Source organism: Tursiops truncatus, chromosome 18 (assembly GCF_011762595.2).
Source record: "Tursiops truncatus isolate mTurTru1 chromosome 18, mTurTru1.mat.Y, whole genome shotgun sequence".
Taxonomy (NCBI): Eukaryota; Metazoa; Chordata; class Mammalia; order Artiodactyla; family Delphinidae; genus Tursiops; species Tursiops truncatus.
Genome location: NC_047051.1, coordinates 64294442 through 64322291, shown reverse-complemented (window position 1 = coordinate 64322291; position 27850 = coordinate 64294442). Strand labels below are relative to the sequence as shown.

The 27850-nt window shown below is 37.8% G+C and overlaps 1 protein-coding gene across 6 annotated transcripts in view; it reads left to right on the top strand.

Annotated features, from left to right (window-relative positions):
• The first annotated feature begins 2832 nt into the window (after positions 1-2832).
• UGGT2 (UDP-glucose glycoprotein glucosyltransferase 2) overlaps positions 2833-27850 on the top strand; it is a 178962-nt gene continuing 153944 nt past the window's right edge. For all 6 annotated transcript variants that reach the window (XR_012327737.1, XM_033843648.2, XM_073795359.1 and 3 more), the window contains exons 1-5: positions 2833-3078; positions 10213-10295; positions 14828-14958; positions 15427-15539; positions 25140-25314. Coding sequence is in view for 5 of the 6 variants with exons in the window: in XM_033843648.2 (XP_033699539.1) it covers positions 2927-3078; positions 10213-10295; positions 14828-14958; positions 15427-15539; positions 25140-25314 (654 nt within the window). In the remaining variant the exon portion in view is untranslated. The remainder of the gene's footprint in view (positions 3079-10212; positions 10296-14827; positions 14959-15426; positions 15540-25139; positions 25315-27850) is intronic.

Genomic DNA, 27850 nt, shown 5'->3' with positions numbered 1-27850 from the left:
CTGCTATCCTCATCAATTTCCATTCATATTATCCCGATGTGAATAACTTTGAATAACATTTTGCTAAGAAATATTAAAGTGCAATTGTGTCCCTGAACTACATTCAGTTCACAGCCAATCTGTGCCAAAGGATTATGGATAATAGAGGTTGGAATACTTTGTTGCTCCACTAACTTGAGTGACTTTTACTGAGTCACTTAATTTTTGCATTTTAGTTTTTCTATCTGTCCTTAGAAATGACATATAGAAGAGACCTTAATGTTAGTTCACAGCCTCAGGAGTTCCCCAGGTGAAATTAGAATCCGGCCCCCACATACAGATGGCAAAGAGAGACCAGAGAATTAGGAAGATTACTCCAGATTGGCAGGTGGCAGTTTTCATCAGCAAGGGAAACTTACACACGAGGCTTGTTATAGGGGGCTACAAGAATAATAGAGCTCTGCACCCACCCGCCAGAATCTTAAAAGTTCATATAGAGGTCTTAATGGGGCTCAGGCATGTATACAGTCCAGATGGTCTCAGTAACATTATTCTCTCAGGCTGCTTCCTTGAAGTGGTTCCTAGTGCAGAAGCCGTGAGTGAAATGTACATTCCAAAGAGGGAGTAAGGAGTCTCTGATGGCCCAGGTTCTGCTCAAGGGTCAGCCTGTGGTCATGTCCGCTCAGTGACTTCTTCCAACACTTAAATATCATTCAATCCTACTCTTTCTTTTGTTCTGCAGTAGAGGATTATGCCCAGGGATGCCCAGTCTGAGGAATATTTCAAACCCATTTAAATTTCTAGAAAAATACTATATAAGCTAAAATGTATAATAATTATGTAAACAAATAGCCCTGCATTAGATTAATTTCATTATATTTAAAAGAGAAATATATTCCTCACTATTCTGAACTCAAATGTACTGGAATGTATAATAATATACGTTTTAGTAGTGTCCTTTAATAGTGTATTGCATGTGACTTTTTAAATGGCAAATCAACCCATCAGATATGCTGACATTTAAAACATTCACTGCTAATAGTTTATTTCCTTCATCCCACAAGCTCAGTCAAAAATTCACTCCAAAAATAAGTGGAAATGAGGAGTTAATTAAAGTACATACCTGTGAAGGATTCATAATATGTTCTTTCTTATGCTCTATGCATAGAAATGAAGCTCCTTACTCATCTGCATTAGATCGCTGCCTACCAATCCATAAAACAAGGGCTCTTCAATATTTATTGAGCCTCAGTAACGTACTGTGCTAGGTACTGCAAGGGATGCTAAAAATGAATAAGGCATGAGCCCTCAGGGAATATATCATCTCTAGTAGAATAAATAAGCACTGTGTTCAAATTCTAAAGTGAGAATTATAAGTGGTTTATGACAGTTAAAATCAAGAGCTTATGGGAATTTAAAGGAGGGATAGATCATACCAAGTGGGAGCCATCAGGAAAGGAAGGCTAACCTCAGGAAGTGAGACCTGAGTAGAATTTCCAGAGCAAGGTCTTCCAAGAAAAGGTATATACTTACTAAGCAAATGAGGGGAAAAGAAAAAGTGTAGTGGTCATGTTTCAGCAACTTGGAGAGACCCAGATTCCCTACAGAGCAAGGGAGTCATGGGGGGAAAAAAGGAATAGATCAGTGCATCCCTAAACTAGTTTCCCCGCCTGCTGCGTCTCTTTACCATATATTTTAATATTTACAATAAATTTCCTCTCTTCTGAATAGAAAAAGAATCATTCCTGACTAGCAGCCAGAATCTTGAGGCTTCACCACTGCCCAGTTAAATAAAACGGAGTATTTTGAGTTGATGAGTCATATGTACTGGAAAACCAGTTAACTCTGTTCCAAGGTTTTGTTTTTGAACCTGATGAGTTTTCGGGTCAGACAGTCCTTGGATGAAATCGAGACCCAATCACAGCTGTGTCATTTTGGCTGATAACGACAAAAACAACTATCACTTTTCTATGCATTTTCACCTGTAACCTTCTAAAACAGCTCTTCTCAAAACTTTAACGAGCAAAGCTATCACGTGGGGTGCCTGTTAATCTAGGGGCTTGGAGTCAGTAGGGCTGGGGTGGGGTTTGAGATTCTGCATTTCTAATAAGCTCCCCGGTGATGCTGAAGCTTCTGGTCTGTGGACCACTTTTGAGAACAAAGGCTAAAAGCATAATTCCCAGCCAGCAGTATCAGCATCACCTGGGAACTTGATGGATGTGAAATGCAAATTATCAGCCCCCACACCAAACCTACTTAATCAGAAACACCGGGATGAGGCCCAGAATCCTGGGTTTTAACAAGCCCTCCAGGTGATGTCACTGGTTTTCGCATACTCGAAGCACCTGGGGGGAAGGGCGGATTAAATACTATTGATGCCTGAATCTCACCCCCAGATATTGCCCTGTAATTGGTGCGTGGTGTGGTCTCGGCATAGGACTTTTTAAAAGATCGACCAGGTGACTCGAATATGCAATAAAATTTGAGACTCCCACGAGGTAGGTATTTGAACTTGATCGGCCTTTTTTCCGCCTGTGCAACGTGGATAACAACCACGCTGGTTCGTGCCTTCGCTTCCAGATTTTGCCATCTCCAGCCAGCCTTAGTTGGCCAAAATCCCACTTCAGTCTCCTGGCCGCGTGCCCCAGAGTCTCTGTCCGAGAACCGGAGGTCCCAGTTGTGGACCCGCCGGAGCATCAGCCACACTCCGCATTCCGGCGCCGCCCGCACCTACGTGGCTCAGGGCTCAGTCCTCTGCGGCTCAAGGGACTGCGCCAGAGCGCTCGGCGCATGCGCTCGGCCCAAGCCAGGCCCCGGTCCGAGTAACGGACTCGGGCTCCCTCCACCGGAAGTGGGCGGGCGCGCTGCGGGAGGAGCCGGGGGTAGCTTAGTAGCTGTGGGCTGTGGGCGCCGGGTCTGGGGGGAATCGCGCTTCCTCCGCCGCGCCATGGCGAAGGCCGGCGACGTGGTGCGGCTGCTCCTGGGCTCCACCGCACTCTGGCTCTCGCTGTTCGGCGCGCGGACCGCCTCCGCGTCCAAGGCGGTGACTGCCAACTTGGCCGCGAAGTGGCCGGAGACCCCGCTGCTGCTGGAGGCCAGGTGAGTGCGGGCCGGACCGTCTGCCGAGCCGGCGCGGAGGGAGGGTCCGGGGGGTCCGGAACGCACCGGCGTCCGGGACCCCGACGGCGCCTGGGACGCCGTCTCTTAGCCCGCCGGCAGTCAGCTTCTTGCACCGCCGCTGGTGCTTTGACCCTCAGAGCATCACCTCCTCCCCTGCTACCCTGTGCGTCGCACTCACTTGCAGTTTCTTTCCCCCGCCTTCGTACTTTGCCTCATCCACGGGTTTTAAAACTTTGTTTAATTCGTTTGGATTTTCTTAGCGTTTACGAAAGAGGAAAGGAAGAATGGGAGGTAGACTGTGGCGTTTAATGCAAGCTCTTCAATTGATGTAGGCAGTTCTTTTTAGGAACCGGTATTTGAAGCACCTGGTTTCAAGATGATAACATTATTCGGTCAGCTCCTAGGCTTCCTGTGGAGAAGACAGCTTCGCAAAGCCATTACTTCTTTCTGAATCTCATTCACTGGGTTTAGTGCATAAGGTTTCATTTATTGTGGAGAAACAAAACTTGGAGCTATTGAATTTTGCTCTTAGTATTCCAGGAGTTAAACAAAATTTGAAAGTTTTCTTTTTTTAACCGGCATGAAGTTTTAATGCCGGTTGCATTTGTAGTTCACCAAAGCAACAGCTTTTGGTTCTAAAAAGAGTCTTTGTCGCCCTACGTGACATTACATGTGTAAGATATTGATACTAAAACAGATTTTTAAATTGAGCTATAATTGATGTAGCGTATTAGTTTCAGGTGTACAACATAATGATCTGATGTATTTACATGTTGTGAAATGATCACTCCGTAAGTCCAGTTAACGTCTGTCACCACACGTAGTTACACAAGTTTCTTTTCTTGTGATGAGAACTTTTAAGATCTTTCTTGGCAGCTTTGCAATCTACAGGACAGTATTAAAACTATAGTCATCATGCTGTACATTACATCCCCATGACCTATTTATTTTGTAGCAGAAAATTTGTACTGTTTGACCACCTTCACCCATTTCACCTGCATTCCTGCTTCTGGCACCCAATCTGTTCTCTGTATATGAGCTCATTTGTTTATTGTTTTTGCGTGTGTTTTAAGATTTCATAGGGTATTTGTTCTGTTATTTCACTGAGCAAAATGCCCTCAGGTCCGTCCGCGTTCTCACAAATAGCAGGATTTCCTTTCTTATGGCTGAATGATATTCGTGTGTGTGTACCACATTTTTTGTATTCATTCATCATTCAGTGGATTCTTAGGTTGTTTCCATATCTTGGCCATTGTAGATAATGCTGCACTGAACATAGGAGTGCTTACATTTTTTCCAGTCATAGTGTTTTCACTTCCTTTGCATAAATACCCAGAAGTGGAATTGCTGGATCATGTGATAGTTGCTTTTAAAAATTTTTGACGAACCTCCATACTATTTTCCATAGTGGCTGCACCAGTTTACATTCCCCACAACAGTAAACAAGGGTTCCTTTTTCTCCACATCCTCTCCAACACTTGTTATCTCTTGTCTTTTTTTTTTTTTTTTTTTCCTGTGTTACGTGGGCCTCTCACTGTTGTGGCCTCTCCCGTTGCGGAGCACAGCCTCCGGACGCACAGGCTCTGCGGCCATGGCTTAGGGACCCAGCCGCTCCCCAGCATGTGGGATCTTCCCAGACCGGGGCACGAACTCATGTCCCCTGCATCGGCAGACGGACTCTCAACCACTGCGCCACCAGGGAAGCCCTATCTCTTGTCTTTTTGATAATAGCCCTATTCTAACAGGTGTGAGGTGATATCTCACTGTGGTTTTGATTTGCATATTTCTGATGATTAGTGATGTTGAGCACCTTTTCATGTACCTGTTAGCATTTGTATGTCTTCTTTAGAAAAATGTCTATTCAAATTCTGTCCAGTTTTTAATTGGATTGTTTGGTGTTTTTTTTTCCTATTGAGTTGTATGAGTTCTTTACGTATTTTGATTATTAACCCCTTATCAGATATATGATGTTCAGATATTTTCTCCCATTCAGTAGTTGCTTTTTCATCTTGTTAATGATTTCCTTTGCTGCGCAGAGGCTTTTTAGTTTGATATGGTCCCACTTGTTTATTTTTGCATTTGTTGTCTTTGGTTTTGGTGTGAAATACAAAAAAATCATTGCCAAGAGTGATGTCAAGGAGCTACTGCCTATGTTTTCTTCTAGGAGTTTTATGGTTTCAGGTCTTATGTTCAAGTCTTTAATCTATTTTGAGTTACTTGTGTATGGTGTAAGATAGTGGTCTAGTTTCATTCTTTTGCACACGGCTATCTGGTTTTCCCAAAAGCATTTTATTGAAGAGACTGTCCTTTCCCCGTTGTGTATTCTTGGCTCCTTCATCATAAATTTCCCCATTGTATATTCTTGGCTCCTTCCTCGTAAATTAATTGACCATATATGCATGGATTTGTTTCTGGGCTCTCTATTCTGTCCCATTGATCTATGTGTGCCAATACCATACTGTTTTCATTGTATAGCTTTGTAATATAGTTTGAAGTCAAGGAGCATTTAGCTCTAGCTTTTCTTAAGATTATTTTGAATTTGGGGGTCTTTGTGGTTCCATGCAAATTTTAGGATTGTTTGTTCTATATCTGTGAAAAATGGCATTGAAATTTTGATAGGGGTTGTGTTGAGCCTGGATATTGCTTTGCATTGTATGGAGAACTTTAACAATATTCTTCCAATCCATGGACATAGAATATCTTTCCATTTATTTGTCTTGTCTTCATTTATTTGTGTTGTCTTCAATTTCTTTCATCATTGTCTTATAATTTTCAGTGTACAGGTCTTTCACTGCCTTGGTTAAATTTATTCCTAGGTATTTTTTTGATGCAATTGTAAACAGGATTGTTTTTTAAATTTCTCTTTCTGATAGTTCATTATTAGTGTATAGAAACCCAACAGGTTTTTGTATACTGTTTTGTATACTGAATTCATATATTCTCACAGTTTTTTTGGCAGAGTCTTTAGGGTTTTCTATATATAATGTCATGTCATCTGAAAATAGTGACAGTTTGGTTTCTTCCTTTCTGATTTGGATGCCTTTAATTTCTTTTTCTTGCCTAACTGCTCTGGCTAAGACTTTAAGTACTAAACTGAACAAAAGTGGTGAGAGTGGGCATCCTTGTCTTTTTCCTGATCTTGTGCCTGACTATGATTTTACCTGTGGGCTTGTTGTATATGACCTTTATTATGTTGAGGTACATTTCCTTTATACCCTCTTCGAGTTTTTACTCTTAATGGATGTTGAAATTTTTCAAATGCTTTTTGTTTTTGCATCTATTGAGCAGATCATATGATTTTTATCCTTAATTTGTTAATGTGGTGTTTCACATTTATTGATTTGTGGGTGTTGAACCATCCTTGCATCCCTGGAATAACTTGATTATGGTGTATGATCCTTTTAATGTATTACTGTATTCAGTTTGTTAATATTTTGTTGAGGATTTTTGCATTTATGTTCATCAGGAATATTGACCTGTAATTTTCTTGTGGTGTCCTTTTCTAGTTTTGGTATAAGGATGATGTTGGTCTTGTAAAACGAGTTTGGGAGTGTTCCTTCCTCTTCTCTTTTTGGAAGAGTGTGAGGATTGGTATTAATTCTACTTTAAATGTTTGGTAGAATTCACCAATGAAGCTGTCTGGTTCTGGACTTTTATTTGCTGGGAAGCTTTTGATTACTGATTCAATCTCCTTATTAGTAATAAATCTGTTTGGATTTTTCTGTTTTATGGGTCAGTATTGATACTTTGTATATTTCTAGGAGTTTATTAATTTCTTCTAGGCTGCCTAATTTGTTGATGTATAATTGTTCATAGTAGTCTCTTATGATCCCTTGTACTTCTGTGGTATCAGATGTAATAAAACAGTTTTTATTAAATAAACTATTCTAGTTTAAAATATGTCCCCTTCCTCTACCTTTTCCCCAGTTTCTCCCATAGCTTGCATGGATCTGATCTCATACTCAGTTCCAAATCAGTCTAACTTCTCCCAGTATTAGGCTGATAGTTGCAGTGTTTCAATTTCTGCTTGCCTCAGGAGTCTTAGAACTGAAACTCCTGTAGGATGCTCTTTAAGGCCCTTCACAATCTAGCCACACTCTGATGTACCAACCCCATTACTTTTAGTGGGTTGAATGGTGGCTCCCCAAAAGATATGTCCATATCCTAACCCCTGGAACCTGTGAATGTTACCTTATTTGGAAAAAGTATCTTTGCTGATGTAATTGAGTTAAGGGTCTTGAGACAAGATTGTTATGGATCTGGATGGGTGCTAAATCCAATTTCCTTATAAGATAAAGAAGAGGAGAAGACACATACAAGGAGGAGGAGGACATATGAATAGAGACAGAGATTGGATTGGTGTAGCCACAAGCCAAGGAACACCTTAAGCCTCCAGAAGCTGGAAGAGGCAAGGAAAGGTTCTCCCCTAGAGCCCTTGGAGGGAGTGTAACCCTACCAATACCTTGATTTTGGACTTTTCCAGAACTGTGAGACAGTTTCTGTTGCTTTAAGTCACCAAATTTTTGGTAATTTATTACACCAGCAATAGGAAACTAATTTGATTTTGTACCTTGAAGTGGGGATACTGCTGTAATACCTAAATACCTAAAAATGTAGAAATACCTGTTGAATCTGGAAGGAGCTGGAAGAGGTTTGAGAAACGTAGAAAAAGCCTAGATTGCCTTGAAGAGACTGTTGGCATAAATACGGACATTAAAGGCGATTCTGTTAAGGACTTAGAAGAAAGCGTGAAGCATGATAGGAAAAAGCTTCTGTCATCTTAGAGAATACTTACATGATTATGAATAAAATGTTGGTAGAAATATGAACATTAAAGGCACTTTTGGCAAGGGCTTAGAAGGAACTGAGGGATGTGTTATTGGAAATAAAGAGAGATGACCCTTGTTATATAGGCAGAAATCTAGCTGAATTAGATTGTACAGTTGTGTGGGAAGCAGAACATGTAAGCGATGAACTTGGATAGTTAAGAGGATTTCCAAGCAAAGTGTTAAAGGATTTCCAAGCAAAGTATCATCTGGTTTCTCCTTGTTGCTGTAAAATGCAAGAGGAAAGAGAGAAATTGAAAAAGGAACTGTGAAAGAAAAAGGAAGCAGCCTTTGGTAATTTGGGAGGCTCTCAGCCTATCCAGATTGCAAAGGTTGCTAAAATTAGGAAACTCGGTGTTGGGAATGCATGCTCTGTAAAGAAGGCCAAATGTGTGGCTGGATATCTTTTGTTGTATAGATTAGGTGTGCGACTTGTGGATCCACTCAGCTATCTCGGCAGATGCCAGGAATAAAGAGGGGCTTATCCAGGAGAAGGATCTGGGGAGGATCCTTGTGTAATGGCATGACCCTGGTGAGATACGTAGAAGAACCCCAAGGATTTTGATTGTTGCATCAATAGAAACACTGCCTGCTTGGATCAAAAGGGACAGAGACAGGATGAAATGAGAGAAGGCTGCCAGACTTCCAAAATTCTACAGGCAGGAAGTTGGCTGATAGAACTACATGGCTGCAAATGTGTGCTACACTTCAAGAAAAAGGGAGAATGACACTGAGGGCAAAGCCATGGCAGGCAGCACAGAGGGTGGAGCAATAAGCCACGGAGAGTTATGCTCAAGTCTTAAAAACCTAACAGAATCTTGTGCTGCAATTCGAACTTGCTTGGGATTGATGACTCCTCTACTCTCTACTTTCTCCCTTTTGGAATTGGAATATCTGTCTTTGGGATTTGGAACACCTATCTCACCACTGCATTTTGGAAGCATGTAATTTTTTAGTTCTACAGGTCCACGCGTGGAGGAGAAGTTTGCCTCTGGATGGATCGTACAGGGCCTCCCTCATACATAGTTTAGATAATTCACATGATGATATTTACTCATATGTATAAATTCTGCCATATGGAAGAAGTCTTTTACCTGTGAATGCACAATAAATGAGCATGTCAGTAGTTGTTTGGTCAAGTCAATTAGGGAATAAGTGTTGCGCTCTACTTTTCTCAAGGTTTTGTACCATCCCTGTCCTTTTCAGGTCACATCCTATTTAGTATTCCCCATAGTTTCCTCTGCTTTTAGCCTGTTTGTTTGTTTCAATGCCATTGAGTTGGATACCATTAATAGCAAGAGTTGCTTTGAAGTTGCTTATTGCTTTAAATCCCTATGTCTGTCCTGTTTCTGTTGATGAATTAATCAGTTTTTCTCCTTTTCACCTCCTTTTCCCCCTTTAGTGACCATCTCAGACTCACAAGAATTTATCACTCTGCGTGTGTCTGGAAGTCCTCAATACTTCCCATTTATATTAAGCATTAGTTTAGGTTTACTGAGGTTTAAAAGAAAGATAAGGTGGGGAATAACAAAGTCTGTACTGTCTGTTTGGTGGTTGTGTCTCTTCTGGTTTAAATAGTTAAATCTACTTGTTTTAGTTGTCTTGCACTTTGTTTCATACAGGACTGAATAATCTTTCACTTATTTCATTATTTCCAAAAGGCTTTATATTGCTTTGGCTATTTTTTTTTTTTTATTACTTACACTCTGTGGATAAATGGAAGTTTCTTTGGGCTTCAAGACCAAAGACCTAATGCAATACACCAATTTTCTGTTAATTTTTTGATTAAGATATTTTCTGTTTTAAATAATAAAAATATTGTCGACACAAATACGTAGCTAAATGAAAATAATCGATCATATGACTTTTAAAAAATGTTTATAAAACCAGGTTTTGGTTGTGAAAAATAGGCAGTCTATTTTTTAACTTCTTACTTTTATATAACACTCTCTTTATTGCCGTTAAATTATACTTCTCAGTGGCATTTCACATGAAGACACAAAATAAATTATCCATTTTTTAGCTGTAGCTAATAAAGAGGAAAAGCCAAAAGTAATTCCTCATGTAGTCTTTTCCAGTCATGATTATATGCTTGTAGTTAAGAATGATACCTCAGGGAAGAATCATCAATTTGTTCTCTTTTTGCATTATAGTAAATGGAAATCAGTGACTTTTATTTGAGGAGGTTTTTGTTTTTACCAGAAGTTGTAATTTGGCTCTAAAATATAGTATTGAAACCATTTTTTATTTCCATCGATTAACTGATTACTTTTATTTTTTTTAATAGTGAATTTATGGCAGAAGAAAGTAATGAAAAATTTTGGCAGTTTTTGGAAACTGTACAAGAATTAGCAATTTATAAACAAACAGGTAGGTGATGTACATATTTCAACTTTCAAGATATGTATCAATATTTATGTGCCTATATTAGATATGTTTATTGTTTTTTTGTTGTTTATTGTTTTTAATGGTAAAGTTTAAGTGTAAATGCTTAATTGGGTTAGTAAGTCTGAATATTAAATTTGAAAAAATGTTTTACTGGAAACTATTCCAAGCATCCATTTCCAAAAATATAAGGCTCTAATACTTTGTTATACAAAAACTCATATGATTAGCAGTGTTTGGATATTTCATTATAATCAAGCAGGAATAGAAATTGTTGAATTATGGTTTTCTTTTTACCTAGATTTCTTTGAAATAGTATTAGTTTTGCATCTAGTAATACTAAAATTTTTTTGCCAGAATACGTTTACTCCTGAACTCTTAGAGAGATTTTTAATACTTGCTCTTATTGAGTTAGGTAACCTGTGTGCTTTCATTTCATTATTTAGAAAATGGACTTAGTTATTCCTACTTTTTTAAATATATATGAGAGTATATATCTATGCATACATACATATATTCTTAGAATGAACTAATGTTTATTAATGTGTTTCTTAAGGAAGATCAGATGCTGAAATTAGGTTTTCACGGCAGAGGCTAAAAGGTTAATTACTAATTATTATAAAGAAAGGTTAAAGAAAAAGGTTAGTTTCCTATCTCTACAGAGAATAGAATAAATGATATTAACATGGAATCTCTCAAGAGGCGATTCTTTAGCCTTTTAACTTAGAGAAAATTTACTACGGTGATTAAATAGTTTATGATTTTATTCCTCAGTGTAAATGTAAGATGAACAATGGTTTTGAATGTTTTAAGTGTTCATTTACTAGAGCCTGTTTGGCTTAAGTGGCTTTGAAGTTCAACAGTTTTATGATTTTATGAGATAGGTTTAAGATAAAGGGAGCAGACATGACTTTAATGATATTTTAAACTGAAATATTTCTAAAAACAAGTAATTTGCTCTTTGAAAAAACTTTTACTAAAAAGCTTCATTGTTCATTAATCATGATTTGAGTCACGAGAGACAGTATGCACTGCTTTAGATACTGAGAATACAAAGATGAATAAATGTGATCTGTGTTCTCCAGACCTTATAATATGATAGAGACAACAGAACAGCTACATGTATTATTAGGTGATCAGAACTTTAATGGGGAGGGATAGGTATAACCCGGACGTGCGTTAAGAGGCACCCGTCAGTATTTCAGAGAGAGCAGGACAGCCTTTTCAGTGGTGAATGCTGGCGTGGAGTTTTGGATGATAGGATTTAACGAGGTCGTAGGGACAGGAGACGGGCAGAAGACACCACAGGAATAGATTACGTGGAGAAACTGTGACCACTTAGGAGTCTACTTGGAAAGCAGTGGGTGATTGTTGTCCGTTGGTTTTGTATTTGTCCTGGTGATTTTACTTTTGGTATTTGAGGTAAAAATAAGCTAGATTAATATGTCAGGTTTTCATGAGAGTCAAAAGATCCAACACCAGATTTCCTGGCTCTCACCTAAAATCCTGACTGTACCTTTCCCAAACCTGTTGTTCTCAGTACATGCTTTATGGCCTTATTTGGTGCCATTTTCATTGGAGAAGCAATCTTGAAAGTTACTCTTATAAATTTTGAACCCTTTAAGTTGTTCAAATTTGTCAGCATATTTTATACCTAAATAAAACAGCATGTCTGGACAAACTGGTGGCAGATCATCAACAAGTTGGAATACAAGCTGAGGAGTACCTAAACTCTACTTTAAGCATAGGAGGTGTATGTGTTTCAGGGTTGAACCTAAAATGAAGTGTATTAAATAAGAATTACTAACACAAAACTATAATTCTGTTGAACCTGTTCATAATGGTGAGAGCCAAATGCATATTGCTGCCTCAATGCTGACCTTGTTAGGTGTAGGAAGAAATGGTACATATGAGGAATTAAATATGACACAAGCTATCAGATTTTACTGAATTTGTTTTCAAGGCATTATCCTAGAGGAAACATTTAGAATCCTTAGTTACTTGTAATTTTCTAGGTTGTTGAATCTCCATGAGACCCTCTAAATTCTCTCCACTGGAAAATAATTTCAGTGATGTACTTGCCTAAAAAAATTGTAAAAGTTGAACATTAACTCTTTGAATTCAGGTGCTAGTTTTCCTGCCATTTCGTGAGGACAGTTTACATTATGGGCCAGCATATTCAGACCTTTTAAACATTGAATTGCCTGTTTTTAAATCATTTTGTATGGGTCTGCCACAGAGTTATATATTTATTGATGTCTCAAGATTCGAGTGGCATGATATTAGCTAACCTTTGTAGTTTTGTGTGGTGAATCAGAAATATCAAGCAAGGTTTATCTGACTCCAGAGCCCCTATTTATTTCCCCTTCTCCATGTTCTCAGCATATTAAAATCTCATTCTCAAAGTCCTTCAAGATTTTAATGGTTTCTACACAAGTAAAGTTGCTCGTATATTTTAATGGAAAGATTTTTAGAAAATGCTATGACATTTCTAACTCAGTCACTTATAATTGAGAACCAGGTTTGGGGTAGGCAGATTGCCATCTGGACGTGTCACATTTGAAATGCTTGTGGAATATCCAAGTGAGGATATCCAGTAAGCTGATGTAAGTGAGAGATTTAGGTGAAAAAAAAAAAAATCCAAGCTAAAAGGTAGAATTTGGGGGTTATCAACATCAAGAAGGTAATTGCAGTTATAGGGAAAAGAGATAGAATGAGAAGAAAATAAAGAACACCAGTATTTAAGAGATAACCAGAGGAATAACCTGCAATAGAGACTAGGGAGCACCAGTGGAGGTGGGTGAAAACCTAGAAAGTGTGATGTCATGAAAGCCAGGGGAATATTAAGTGCTACGTGATAGACATTATCAAATACTAAAGAAGAACCAAGTAATATAAATACTAAGATTTAACAAAAGAAAAATTAGTGGTGACTTTGAGAGCACTTTTACTGGTATAGTAATAAAAACTACAGTAGGTTGAGGAAGTAGAGGTAACTATTGTTACGTCTTTAAGATTGACTATAGAGCAAATAAGGTGAATCAGTACGTGATTCATCATGTACTGCTGCCGCTTTTTTTTTTTTAAAGATGAGAGTGATTTATGTATATTAAATGCCAATAGGTAAAAAAACAAGTGAAAGGTGAAAGAAATCGAAAGGGCAAAATCATTATCAGCAGGTTAGTTGGTAAGCATGGATTTAGTTATTTTTAAACATTAGCTAAAATAGTCCAGTGCATCCATGATTATCTTGCAAGTTAAGCCTAAAAATACATAGGCTTACTTTCTGTAACCCCTGAATCCTATATCCATGACTACATTAGAGACAACCTTAACAGTGACCTTGACAAATCTTGGTGTCTGTGGTGAGGCACGACTCACATTTGTTTCTGTTGACCCTCTTCTCTGTTTTCATGTAAAACCAATGTCCTTTTGACTGATGTAGTCTTTGTTTTTGTTATATTATTGCATTAATTTTGACTGTTTTGTTGACCCTACTATAGCTGTTATGTCTTTTTTAAGATCCATTTTTAAGGTAACATCTCTTCTGTAATGGCTTTTGTGTTGCTTTTACTAGTGAAGGCAAGTCTTGCCTTACTTTTTGATTCTTGGGGGGAAACTCACCATAACTTCCTGAGAAAATCACCTACAGTTTGTTAAAGTAGAAGTGAATGAGCACACCTACTCTCATAAGATGACTCTTTGAAATTACTGGATTAGGAAAGTATTATTGGCCTAGAATGAAGAGGTCTATTCACTTCTTAAATATTAATTCCAGAAATGCATTAGATGCCTGTTTTGTGTGCCAAGAGTGGAAAGGCATAATTGAAAGGCTAGAAAAGATTCTCACCTTAACAGTTTATAGCTTAATGGGAAGGACAGCATTAAACAAATAATTATACAGATAATTTTTAATTACTGTGTGAGAATTGATCTAGGGATGGTATAGAGTCCTTTGCTATTCTTGGTCTCCTCTTAAATTGTAAGTAGGGCCTATATCTTATCTACGTATTATAACTCTACAACCTTGGAGTGAATTGGTCTATGTTGGCATCTTCCAAATAGATTTATTTATTTATTTATTTATTTTGCGATACGCGGGCCTCTCACTGTTGTGGCCTCTCCCGTTGCGGAGCACAGGCTCCGGACGCACAGGCTCAGCGGCCATTGCTCACGGCCCCAGCCGTTCCGCGGCATGTGGGATCTTCCCGGATCGGGGCACGAACCCGTATCCCCTACATCGGCAGGCGGACTCTCAACCACTGTGCCACCAGGGAAGCCCCCAAATAGATTTTAATGGCAAGATTATTTTCATCTGGACTTGTATTGATTGCCTGGACTTCACTGGAAGATAAAAATGAATAATAAACTGGAGATCTTGATTTTCCCTTTTGCTCTAACATCTTCTATTCCAAACTTAAAATATGACATCAATTTAATTAGCTATACAGTGAGAGATGTGCCAATGTGTTGAATACAAAATACTAACATCCTTTTCTTTTGAATTCTTTTTGTAGAATCAGATTATTCTTACTACAACTTAATCCTGAGGAAAGCTGGACAGTTTTTAGACAATTTACATATCAATCTCTTAAAGTTTGCTTTCTCTATAAGGGCATACTCTCCAACTATTCAGATGTTTCAACAGGTATGTAAAAATACCCAAACTATATTTGACAAAGAAGCATGCTAGCAATGTACATACATGTATCTTAATGTGAATATCTTTGGCTAAAAATCTCCAAACTTGTAATACCTGGATCCATAGCCTATCATCGATTATATTTTCATTGTTACCATTGTTTATAGTATAATTGAGTATTTTAGGTAATTTTGTAGTTATTTGGGATAAGGCAGTTACGAAGACTAATCACCAGTGAAGTGAACTGTAGTGACAATTTTAACTTAATGGGATGTTTTCAACAATTTCAAAGCATGTTTTCCTCCTGTACAGTTGATTTTGTTAAAATGTTTTATTCTGTCTGTGTATTTTTACTTTAATTAGAGCAATAACTTAATAGTTGGTAAGCTATTTTAATCAAAATAATGTGTAAGTTTTAAAAATGATATTGTAATTATCAACCTCTGTAGCTAAGTGTAATCTTTGAAATCTTAGATTGCAGCTGACGAGCCTCCACCAGATGGCTGTGATGCATTTGTGGTTATCCACGAGAAACACACGTGTAAAGTTAATGAGATTAAAAAGCTGTTGAAGAAGGCTACTTCAAGGTAAATTAATGATCGGCCATAGTGAAAGAAGTGGTTTATAAAAAGAGATGAGGGTGAAATAGAAACTTCTTATAATAAAAGATTTTAATATTCCAAGACATTGTATATTAAAGAATGTGCTCTCAATATATCTAAATCCTTCTCTAAAGTATATAAGTACTTTCAATATTCTATCTTGATTAGCTTTTGATTTTAGAATACCAAAATACTGTAAAATATATAAGAGGTGTATTTTATGTAACGTAAGTTGTTTTTGCAAATACAGGCAGACCTCAAAGATATTGTGGGTTCACTTCCAGACCACCTCAATAAAGTGAATACTGCAATAATTGACACACAGTTTTTGGTATCCCAGTGCATATAAAAGTTACGTCTACACTACACAGTAGTCTGTTGAGTGCCCAACAGCATTATGTCTAAAAAAATGTATACCTTAATTTTAAAATACTTTATTGCTAAAAACTGCTAACCAGCATCTGAGCCTTCAGTGAGTCAATCTTTTTGCTGGTGGAGAGTGTGAAATATTGCAAGAATTACAAAAATGTGACACAGAGACAGGAAGTGAGCAGATGCTGTTGGAAAAATGGTGACCATAGACTTGCTGGACACCATTGCCAAAAATCTTCAATGTGTTAAAAATGAAATATCTGTGAAGCACAGTAAAGCAAAGCACAATAAAGTGAGGTATGCCTGTAAACATACAAAGCTGTGGATTTATCTAAGCTATATCTCTTTAAATAGAAACGGAATGTATACCTTGGGAGTAAAAAATTAATAACAAAAACAGTAGTATAGAATTGCTTTTTTATAATGCATTATTCAAAACCTTTTTCTTCTTCCAAGTATTTAATACAAATGAATATGAGAAGTAGGAAGGAGATTATTAATTTAGTAGTGATTTTTACAGAGTAATGCCTGCCAGTATATGTTTTACTGCCTGATTGTTTATACTTTAAGAAGTATTAAAGTTGTTTCTCTAATTTTGAAAGAGTTCTTTATATATTAAACAGTAACTTCTTTTATTTGTCGGAAACTTTTTCTCATATTTATTTATATTGATTTTAATATAGAGAAGCTTTTATTTTTACGTAGCCAAATTTGTCCTTTATGTATGTATGTTTTTATACTTACACAGTTTTTCCCAAACCTGAGTGAGAGATTTTACTAATATTTCCCAGTAGCTTTCTTAAAGTTTTTGTTTTACCTTAAACTTTTAAACTATCTATAGTTTATTTTCTTAGGAAGGCAAGGATCCAGTCAGATCTTTTTCCCTTCAGGTGGCTAGTCAGTTATTATATTCATTATATTTATATTATGGTCTATTTTATAACTTTGTTCTATACTGTTATGTTTCTTGTAACAGTACCATGTCGTTAGTATTTATTGCTTTACGATTTATTCCGGTACCTCACAGGAGAGTTTCCTCTTCATGGCTGCTTTTTTATCCTCCAGAATTTCTTAGCTCTTTGCACTTGTTGATGCTTTCAAACTAACATTAGAGTCCTTTTTCTCCTACCAAATTGCCTCCCGAAAAAGCCTTGGTTGGGTTTTAATTAGAATTATATTAAACCTATTAGTTAATTTTAAAAGAATTTAAATGTTTATTATGTCGAATCTCTCAACAGATAACATAGTACGTTTTCTGTTCATTCCTTCTTTTAAAACTTTAAAGTTTTATAATTTACTGTGTTTTTAAAATCAGAAATAACTTGTTTTATCAGTTGTTTTGCATCTATTAAGATTAATTCGAAGTTTTTCTCTTTGGACGTACTGTGTATCATGGTAATATATTTTAAACTATTACACCTTTTCATTTCTAGGGAGAACTATTTGTTAATGGCGTGGGATTATCTTAATTTTTGTTGAAGTAAGATTGCTCGTATCTTTATTAAGATTCATTTTTCTACTTTAATGAGATTAGCTATTATTTAAACTATTTATGCCATTTTTTAATGTTATTCTAGCTTCATATAGTGAATTAGGCAGCCATGTCATTCTGTAAGAATTGGTGTAGCATAGCAATTACCTATTTCTCTAAAGCATTAATAGACTATGAAATTGTCAGCCCTAATGTGTTTTTCTTTTCCTAGTGCATTTTTTAAAGTTAACTTTGGTAACTTTATTTTTTAATTTAATTTTATTTATTTATTTATTTTTGGCTGCATTGGGTGTTCGTTGCTGTGCACAGGCTTTCTGTAGTTGCGGTGAGTGGGGGCTACTCTTCGTTGCCGTGCGGTGGCTTCTCTTGTTGCGGAGCACGGGCTCTAGGCACACAGCCTTCAGTAGTTGTGGCACGTGGGCTCAGTAGTTGTGGCTTGCAGGCTCTAGAGCACAGGCTCAATAGTTGTGGCGCACGGGCTTAGTTGCTTCGCGGCATTTGTGATCTTCCCGGACCAGGGATCGAACCCGCGTCCCCTGTGTTGGCAGGTGGATTCTTAACCACTGCGCCACCAGGGAAGTCTGGTAACTTTTAAAGTTTATTATTGTTACTGTTTTCTGGCATCTGATGTCTGATGTTATAATTTTCTTAGAGAAACTAATATTAAAGTTAAATATTTAATATTTAGATATTTAATCTAAAATTAAGCTTAAAAAAAGGTTAACATCAAGCCGTTTGGGAGAGCAACCTGCCATGAATGCTGTGAGTCCTTGCATGTTCTCGCCTGGTCTGACCAGTAAAAAATGCAAGACCTGACCTGCTCTATACCTGAACCATTTCTCAGGGTTGTGTTTGTAGTGAGCAACCTTGAGGAACTAGGTAACGTTTCCTTCTGGAAAGAAGAACGAACTTGTTTACTGCTTGTTATAAAACTGTGGTTCCCCAAGTACAGCGATCCTCAGCTGCAACGTACACCCACTGTGTAGTATCCATTTAGCTCCATATTTTGTCCCATAGCCCGCCTTGTGGAACTTGGGGAGCAGGTATAATGCTCATGCTGCTTGCTATGCTTTGAGCCGTAAAAGTCCTTCCTCTTTGACCCAGGAGTCTCAGGTCTTCTGCCAGAACCCATAAAATGACAAAAGCCTAACTTACTACTCTGTAAGTAGGCTAAAACCAAGCCTTAGACCTTTTATAGTTCTTGACGGTTTTAGAAACAAGAGTGGGATGTTGACAGACGCATAGCTTTCTGAAAGAGGAAGGACAAAGGCCCCCTGGGTTGGGGAGACAAAAGCTCAACACTTGGATTTCTTTGCTACTGCTCCCCTCTCTTCCGCCATTCTGCACTCCCTGTGCTCCTGGCTGGATGACAGCAGTCTTCTTCTGATAACTGCTACTGTGGCTCCTCACACAGGATGTTTGATCTTTGTTCGTACCGGAAAAGGCACCTAACCTCAATTGCTGGGCCTTGGAAGGTGCTCATAATGGGAAAGGGAATTAACATGATCTCTCGACCAATTCATTGCACTTCTATTTTTATTGTTTTGGCTCCCACATCTAAATCTATAACTGGTGTTGATATTGTTTGTGTATATATTTCGAATGCTGATGAAGTCTGAAGCGAGATACTCTCACTGGGAGACTACATATCTACTATCTACTCCCAGGTGGTCCAGCAGACTCAACGTAGAATCCCAGGAGGAGAAGGGGGGAAATCACAACTTCAGTTACAGACCGAATGGCTGCTTGAATGCCCAGAGAGGTAGTTTCCAAGGACAATGTCGCCACCTGCCTGACTCAGCCATCAAGTACACCCGTTTTTAAAAAGAGAAAATTGCTGAGCTTTAGTTGAAACTGAACACCTGACTCAGGCAGTCTTGTTTACATTGTTTACAATGTTTACAATGATGGTTACATTTTGGCACAGGTCAACTAGGATTCAGTGACTAACAGGGTAGAAGGGAGTCAGTGAGCCTCTCTGGTCAAGTGGAAACAGTATATTCAAGAGTTACTTAAACCTTGTGTGATCTTAGGGGTACATGATGAAGTGGCAGCAGCTCCCCTTTGGGACAAACCCAATGCCCCATTCCATTACCTGAAGTAAAATCTCTGACTCAGTGGGGCCCTCAATTCGCAATTGTTTCCTTTAATGCCTGGATCAAGTTACTGATACACTCAGCTAAGTTACAGTCTGGTGGTGACTTAGGGCTGCTGTTGCAGTGCATCCAGGCTGCAGCTATGAAAAACCGAAAGCAGATGTGGTCAGTCCATTCAGTGGGCAGAATTCGAGGTCTGACACTCGAAGACCACCAGATTAGAGGCACCAGTCTTTGGGGCTGTACACTGTGAGAATAAGCTGCACCTGCCCATCTGACAGTCTGGGTTACTTCTGTAGATACACACAGTCCACACCCATTATCCAATGAGTCTGAGTGGAGTCGAGCTGCATGTCAAGATTGCAGCATCCAAATTGCTGCTGTTGCTACCTGGCTCCACCACTGCGTGGAAGATGCACCATTATAGACAGGAGCACAATAAAGGACTACATGCTTCTGATGTAAGATCTACCACAGCATACCGGGCTGTGACCTCTGCCCAGAGATGGTTTCTTTGTCTTGTGGTAAAGGCGCCTGCATTGCACTGGGCCACCACCTGCTTCTGGCAAACTGACTAGGTCAGATGTTCGACCCTGCTCTTGGTGCTGCCTTTGGTGCCTCATCCCTGTTGAGACTTCTTTACGTTATGGTTTCGCTACTTAAGTCCAATCAGCCAACTCTGGCCACACCACTGTAGCCCTTGGATCTAAACTGTTATTTTTCTGGCTTTCCAGATCATCTATAGTCTGACAGCTATGCACCTTATTTCACGGAGGCCAGCAACACTAGATCAGTAGTCAAAGGCATTCACTGAACATTCCACGTTCTCTGCCACCCACAGGCATCTGGTTTCTGAGCATACTAGAATAGCCTCCTCAGAAATTAATTCGAAAAGTTTTGACTCTGCCTCTCTCACCCTCTGATCCATAGGCTTTAGTAAGGCCGTTTGATCTCTGGATGTGACCATGCTCGGAAAGGTTCCATCTCTTGGCCACCTCCTGTGAAATGGTTAGGATGAAAGAGGTAGGAGGTTGTATGGATTTGTTCAGGATTCTACCATGACCATTGCTGGGTGTCGTGTATCTTTCCTTCGGTCAACAGCAGCCTCAGATCATCCTGGTTGGTATGGCCTCCACGTGGTAGCCCAGCCAGAAGGGGCTTGAAGAATTCAAGCTTTAATTTTGGTCTATCCCCCTGGATGGTGTTGTTGGAAAGATGTGGTCCTACATCGTGAAGATAACCAGTTGGTTGAGTCCACTGCTTACCAAGTCTTTCTACGGTGACCACAGGGGCCTAGCTGGGGGCCTATAATGGGTCTTTGTAAGTTTCTTAAAAATGCTCTTGTCTCCCTTGAACCTGATTCTTCCAGATGAAAGGTGTGGGTATAAATAGAGGATGATTCGAAAATAGGTAAAATTGTAGGTATTAGGATGGGACACATTGATTTCATGGCTACTGAGGTAGAACTGCAAGTCTAGCACCTGACCTTAGGCTCTGAAGGTGTGGGAAGGGGAAACATTGTTTTCTTTGATCCTGGATCCAGCACAGCAGCCTGTCAAAAGAGTCGTACAGTCTGCCTGAGTCGCCAGCAGCTGCGGCTGACAATCTGACCTGCTGTGGGGTCTGTCATTCCTCTACATGCTGTGTGAACATGGCCAGTCCTGGGTCTGACTTGTGCCTGACTCCCAGCAGTGGCAGCTCCGAAGCGTAGATTCCTCCCTCCCCCAAATTCATGTGTAAACATGTGGGCTGGACAACCTTCTTTTAACCTTAATGATACAAATGTATATACACACTTCCATCTCCTGAGCAGCCTGGTTGACGCTGCAGCTACTAGGTGCAAGTTTAACAATTTTGGAACTGGAGTGACACGTGCCATTTTGGGATTAAACGTTTGTATTTCTAGAAAGCAGGCACAGAATGTTTTCATTGGGGGTAGCGGTTGCTTTCTTATTATTGGGGGGGGGGGCAGATTCTGCCATAGCCCCGAGTGTCTTTCTGGGTATGGTAAGACTGTGAGGACTTGAATGGTCTGTGCCCAGGCCATTTCTCAGGGTTGTGTGCGGCAGGTGACTTTGAGGGATGAGTTAATGTCTGCCTCTGGGACAAGCAGCAGGTTGTTTACTGCTTCTTATAGGATGAGGGGCTCCCCGCACTCAGTGCTTCTTAGCTGTGGTGCGTACAGCTAAGCATTCTTGTGTAGCATTCTTGTGGGTCCATTTCCACCCTAATGGAATGCGGGGGCCACAGGGAACTGATGCAAACATGCTAAATAATGCTCATGCTGCTTATGTGCCAGGAGTAGTAAAGTTCTTTGGTTTTGACCTAAGAGTTTGTCTTCTGCCAGGATCCATGAAACAACAAAAGGCAAACTTATTAGCTTGTAAGCGGGGTAAAATCAATTCCCTAACCTGACAGAAACTAAATGGGTATACATAGATATATATAGTGTCTTTTATATGTACACACACACACACACACACACACAGAGTTGTTACATATGTGGTATATGTGTGTATGTATATATGTATGTATGTAGCGTTAATCTTTTTTTTCTTTTTTGTGAACCTTATGCACATAATCCTTGGTTTATGTCACACTATCAACATTGGTCCATGGTGGTTGTTTTTTCTCATTTAAGCAAATAATGTATTTACACACACACGCACACACACACAGTAATAGGAACATTTTAATTTTTTCCCTCTCTGTAGATGTTTCTCATTCCTAAGTTTTCTTCAGTTTTCATTTTCTTTCAGTTTTTCCAGATTAGATTTATATTTTTTAAAGAAATAACTGGTACACTTATTATACTTTTTTTTTGTTCTAATGTATTACCATTTGCATTCATATTGTTTCTTATTTTGCCTTTGGTTGAATTAGGAATGTGGTTCTTTTTCTTTTAATCATAACACATTTAGGGCATCAAAGTTATCTTTCTTTACTATATGGTATTCTTGTCCCAATTTCCTAAAAAACTCCTTTTATTTCCTTGTTGGGGGCAGGGGAGGGGAGAAAGTTATACTCATTTAGGATGGTGACGATTGCTGTCACTTTCTCCCAAATAAATAAATGACATTTTAGTGTAATATCTGTCAAGTTTGGGGCGGATTCAGACCATGGATCTTTGAACCATGGAACAGGAAGTAGAGAGAAAAAGAATTACACTATCTTTCTTTTTGTCTAGTACAGTGTTGTATTTCAAGTGGTAAGGTGTATTATGTTTTAAGTAGGAAGACATCAGTTATGATTCTAAGTTAAACGGCATAGATTTTATAATTACTGGGTTTTACTCCCAAATTATAGTATAACGTTATTATTAGCTTTCAGCTTCATTAAGAGTTTTCGTTTTTTTCTGTGTCTTTGAAAATATCATTGGAGATTCTGGGAAATGTAGCATTAAGGTCTGCTCTCCAAATGCCACTTCAAATCTGTGTTACCCTCCTTTTTTTGTCCAAAGTGGAAAGCTGCATTTTTAAAAAATTTTTACTTTTTAAAAAAATTTTATTGGAGTATAGTTGATTTACAAAAGCTGCACTTTAAAAGTTAAAAATATATGTGGTCATTATTTAAAAAATTCAAATAATTCAGAAAAAATACAAAGTAGAAAGGGAAAATGACCCATAATTCTGTTAAGTTTGGTACACTTTTTTCTTTTTAAATACATATATTCACATGCAGATATATTCTTTTTTAAAAAACCTACATGGGATTGTACTATAAAGGATGTCTTAGAACCTTCCCCCACTGAATTATACATCCCTACATTTCTTGCATATAAATAAATATAAATATAGGTCTATGCTTTGTCATTGTGGAGCAGGACCCATTTATATAGTGTTGTATTTCCACCTGACACATAGTAGATGCTCAGATATTTATCAAATGAATAATACTGTGATTAACTGAACAAGTACATTTAATTATCCCACCCCCTGTGATAGATATAAGGTATTTTACATTTTTCCTCTATTATAAACAATATGTAGTTGAATGTCCATGTACATATATTTTTATGTACATGTATCGTTATACTGTTATCTTGATATTATCTTAGATAAATTTCTAGAACTAGAATCACAAGGTAAATAAGTGTATGCATTTAAAATTGGTACATATTTCAAAATTTTTCTTCAGAAAGCTGGTTATGTTTCATACTCCATTTCTAACATTTTCACTAATGCTAATTTGTATGACTTCTCTTTATAATCTTAGTCAATTCAAGAAATGTAATTTCCTATTTTTAAATGTAATCTAGTCGATTTTTAAAAGCTGTTTTCCCTCTTACGGAGTAATTCTCCATACATGTAGTATAATTTTTTATTACCTATGATATATCCATGTGATTCCTGAATTAATTAAAAAAGCAGACTTTGAAAGGTATGTGTTTTAGGGTATAAGAAGGCACTCACCAGGGCTTCCCTTGTGGCGCAGTGGTTGAGAGTCCGCCTGCCGATGCAGGGGACACGGGTTCGTGCCCCGGTACGGGAGGATCCCGCTTGTCGCGGAGCGGCTGGGCCTGTGAGCCATGGCCGCTGGGCCTGCACGTCCGGAGCCTGTGCTCCGCAAAAAAAAAAAAAAAAGGCACTCACCATTACAGACTCATGAACAAACGTTATATTAACCTTTACCTTTGTCTCTGGAAAATCTATTTCATTTCTTCTAATTTTTTTCTTTTATATTCAACCTCAAGATTTATCTAATAGCATTAGCAGCCTTTCCAATTACCAACATTTGAAAACATTTATCTTTAATACTAATATTAATTTCATTGTGAAGATAGAATTTACTAATATGTATAAAGAATCTTGCATAGTGCCTGGAAAATAAGATGTCAAAGTCTGTTTATGATGGTAGGGCCAGACCATAGGACTGCTCTGTTTGTTTGATTATCCTTCGGGATTTAACGAGTTGTTATTCATATTAAGAACTAATAATCTTTGCATGACATAGTACCTTTGTTTTTTAAAGATTTGGAGCCCATTTTCAGGGAATGTGAGCTATAATGAAAGGTTATATTCCTCTAATTGAAGAAAATATAAATTTTATTTCATCAAAAAATATGTTGCCATTTATATTTTATTTTATTTTATTTTTTATTTTTAATTTTTTTGCAGTACGCGGGCCTCTCACTGTTGTGGCCTCTCCCGTTGCGGAGCACACGCTCCGGACGTGCAGGCTCAGCAGCCATGGCTCACGGGCCCAGCCGCTCCGCGGCACGTGGGATCTTCCCGGACCGGGGCGCGAACCTGTGTTCCCTGCATCGGCAGGCGGACTCTCAACCACTGCGCCACCAGGGAAGCCCTATATTTTATTTTTAAAGATAGCAAACATTGATTGAAAATCAAATATTTTTAATATTCAGTGTTGGGCTAACCAAATTTATTTTTTGTCTTTTCTGTCATTAAGAAGTTCTGTTCACAGAGTCACCACAGGAAGTCTAAGTTCTTTTTCTGTGATTTTATGTATGTGTCTGTGTGTATATATATATATACACACAGACACACACACAAATGCATATACATACATTCCTATAAGTTTGATAAGTAAAAATTGTAAAGTTTCACGATATGTTTCTCATATGCTCTGCTTTCAGTTCTTGTTTGTGTTTTGTTTTCATTTTAGGCCCAGACCTTATCTGTATAAAGGAGACCACAAATTTCCTGCAGACAAAGAGAACTTACCAGTGATTATCCTCTATGCAGAAATGGGTACCAGAGCATTTCGTAAATTTCACACGGTGTTGTCTGAAAAAGCTCAAAACGGGGAAATTCTTTATGTTCTTCGGCATTATGTTCAGGTACGTGTTTGTTTTGTCCAAGATTATTTTGGCTATAAAAAATACATTTTATAATAATTTCGTTACTAGATTTTACATGATAATTTCCCCTAGAATAGTTATTTAAAGATTTTTTTTGATTAACACAACTATCACATATGAATTTTATGTGGAAAAATATATTGAGATTCTGTGTCTTTTCTAGAAGTATCATGTTTATATTTCTTTCCTTTATAATATATTTGGAACAGATTTAAAACTTGGATAAAAAACAAAACCGTACAACAATAGCATGGGTAATATCTGCTAGGATTCATAAATGTAGTTATTTTAAATGAAAATGTATTATGATGAGGAAGTCTAATTTACTTGGTATTTTGATAGTATATATTAGTTCAGAGTGCTAAGCTTGGTATGCGAATGCTCTCAAACCTATTTGTTTGAAAGGCTGATTACTTTCTTATGCAAGTTTCAGATCAAATGTGTTGTGTTATCCCCGTCTCCAGAGCTCTCGTTGCAGTCACACTCTATCACATTATTCTGTTTTAATGACTTCGTAGCACTTATTACTGTGCTGTCTCTAATTTTATTTCTTTAACACCTCCACACACACACACACACACACACACACACACACACACAACCAAACTCTCACCATCACACATTAAAATATAATGGCCATTAGAGGAATGACTTTGTTTTTTACTTCTGTATTCTGAACATGGAAAGAGTGTTTTAATTTGCATTTCCCAAAGTATTCATGATGAATTTAATGTTTAAAGTAATAAAAGCATTACAGATATACTTAATTGCCTATCCATATCTTTTGCCTGTTTTTATTATTGGATTCTTTGGGGCTTTCCTCCCCCATTTACGGATTTTTAAAAACATATTCTGAATACTGGTCTTCTACACTCTACAAACATCTTCTGTGTATTTCTGGTCTCCTGGTAATAAAAAATATATATGTCATATTTCATTTAGTGCAAGTATTAATTGCAGTTGTACTCAAATTTATCCAACTTTTCCTTAATGGTTTCCTTCATGATGCCATAAAGACATTTTCTTATATTTTCTTGTGAGAATTAAAGTGCTGTTCTTTGTGTTTTGCTTTTTAATTCATCTGGATATATTTGAATTTGCTGTAAGGTAGAGACATAATTTTAGTTCCATATGGAAATTCATTGGTCTCCACATAATTCATTGGACAGTTAACTCTTTATACTAATCCATCATATGCCAAGTTTTCATAGGCATATATGTTTTTAGACTCTATTCTGTTCCAATAATATATCTAATTCTATACAAATATAGCATTATTTTAATTGTAGTAGCTTTAAAATTTAAAGCAATATTGAAAAAGAGGAACGAAGCTGGAGGCATCACATGTCCTGATTTCAAACTATATTAGAAAGCTGTAGTGATTAAGACTGTATGGTATTGGCATAAAACAGATACATAGAGCAATGGAACAGAACAGAGAGCTGAGAAATAAACCTATGCATATATGATCAACTAATATTTAACAAGGGAGCCAAGAATACTCAATGGGGAATAGATAGTCTCTTCAATAAACGGTGTTGGGAAAACTGACAGCCACATAAAAAAATGAAACTGGACCCCTATCATATAGCACTCAAAAAGATTAAGTCAAAATGGACTAATAACTTAATCATAAAATCTGAAGCCATAAAACACCTAGAGAAAACATAAGGGAAAAGCTTCTTGACATTGGTCTTGGCAGTGAGTTTTTGGATTTGACCCTAAAAGCAAAGGCAATAGAAGCAAAAATAAACAAGTGGGACTACATCCAACTATAAAAGCCTCTGCATAACTAAGGAAGCCATCAACAAAATGAAAAGGCAACTTACCGAATTGGAGGAAATATTTGCAAATCATATATATGATAAGGGGTTAATATCCAAAATACAAGAGGAACTCATACAACTGAAGAGCAAATGAAAAGAAACAGTTCAACTAAAAACTGGGCGAAGGACCTGAATAAACATTTTTCTAAAGGAGACATGCAAATAACCACCAGGTATATGAAAAGGTGCTCAGCATCACTAATTGTCAGGGAAATGCAAATCAAAACCACAGTGAGATGCCACCTCACACCTGTTAGAATAGCTATATGTCAAAAAGACAAGAGTTAACAAGCATTGGTAAGGATGTGGAGAAAAGGAAACCCTAGTGCACTGTTGGTGGGAATGTAAAATGGTACAGCCTCTCTGGAAAACAGTATAGAGGTTCCTCAAAAAGTTAAAAATAGAACTAGCATATGATACAGCAATTCCACTGATGGGTATATATCTCGAGGAAATGGAATCGCCATCTTGAAAAGCTATCTGCACCCCCATACTTGTTGCAGCATTACTTATATAGGAGTAACCTATGTGTCCAGTGATGGATGAATAGATAAATGTGGTGTGTGTGTGTATACATACACACATGCCCAATGAAATATTATTTGGCCTTAAAAAAGAAGGAAATCCTGCCATTTGTAATAACATGGAAGGACTTTGACGGCATTATGCTAAGTCAGACAGAAAAAGGC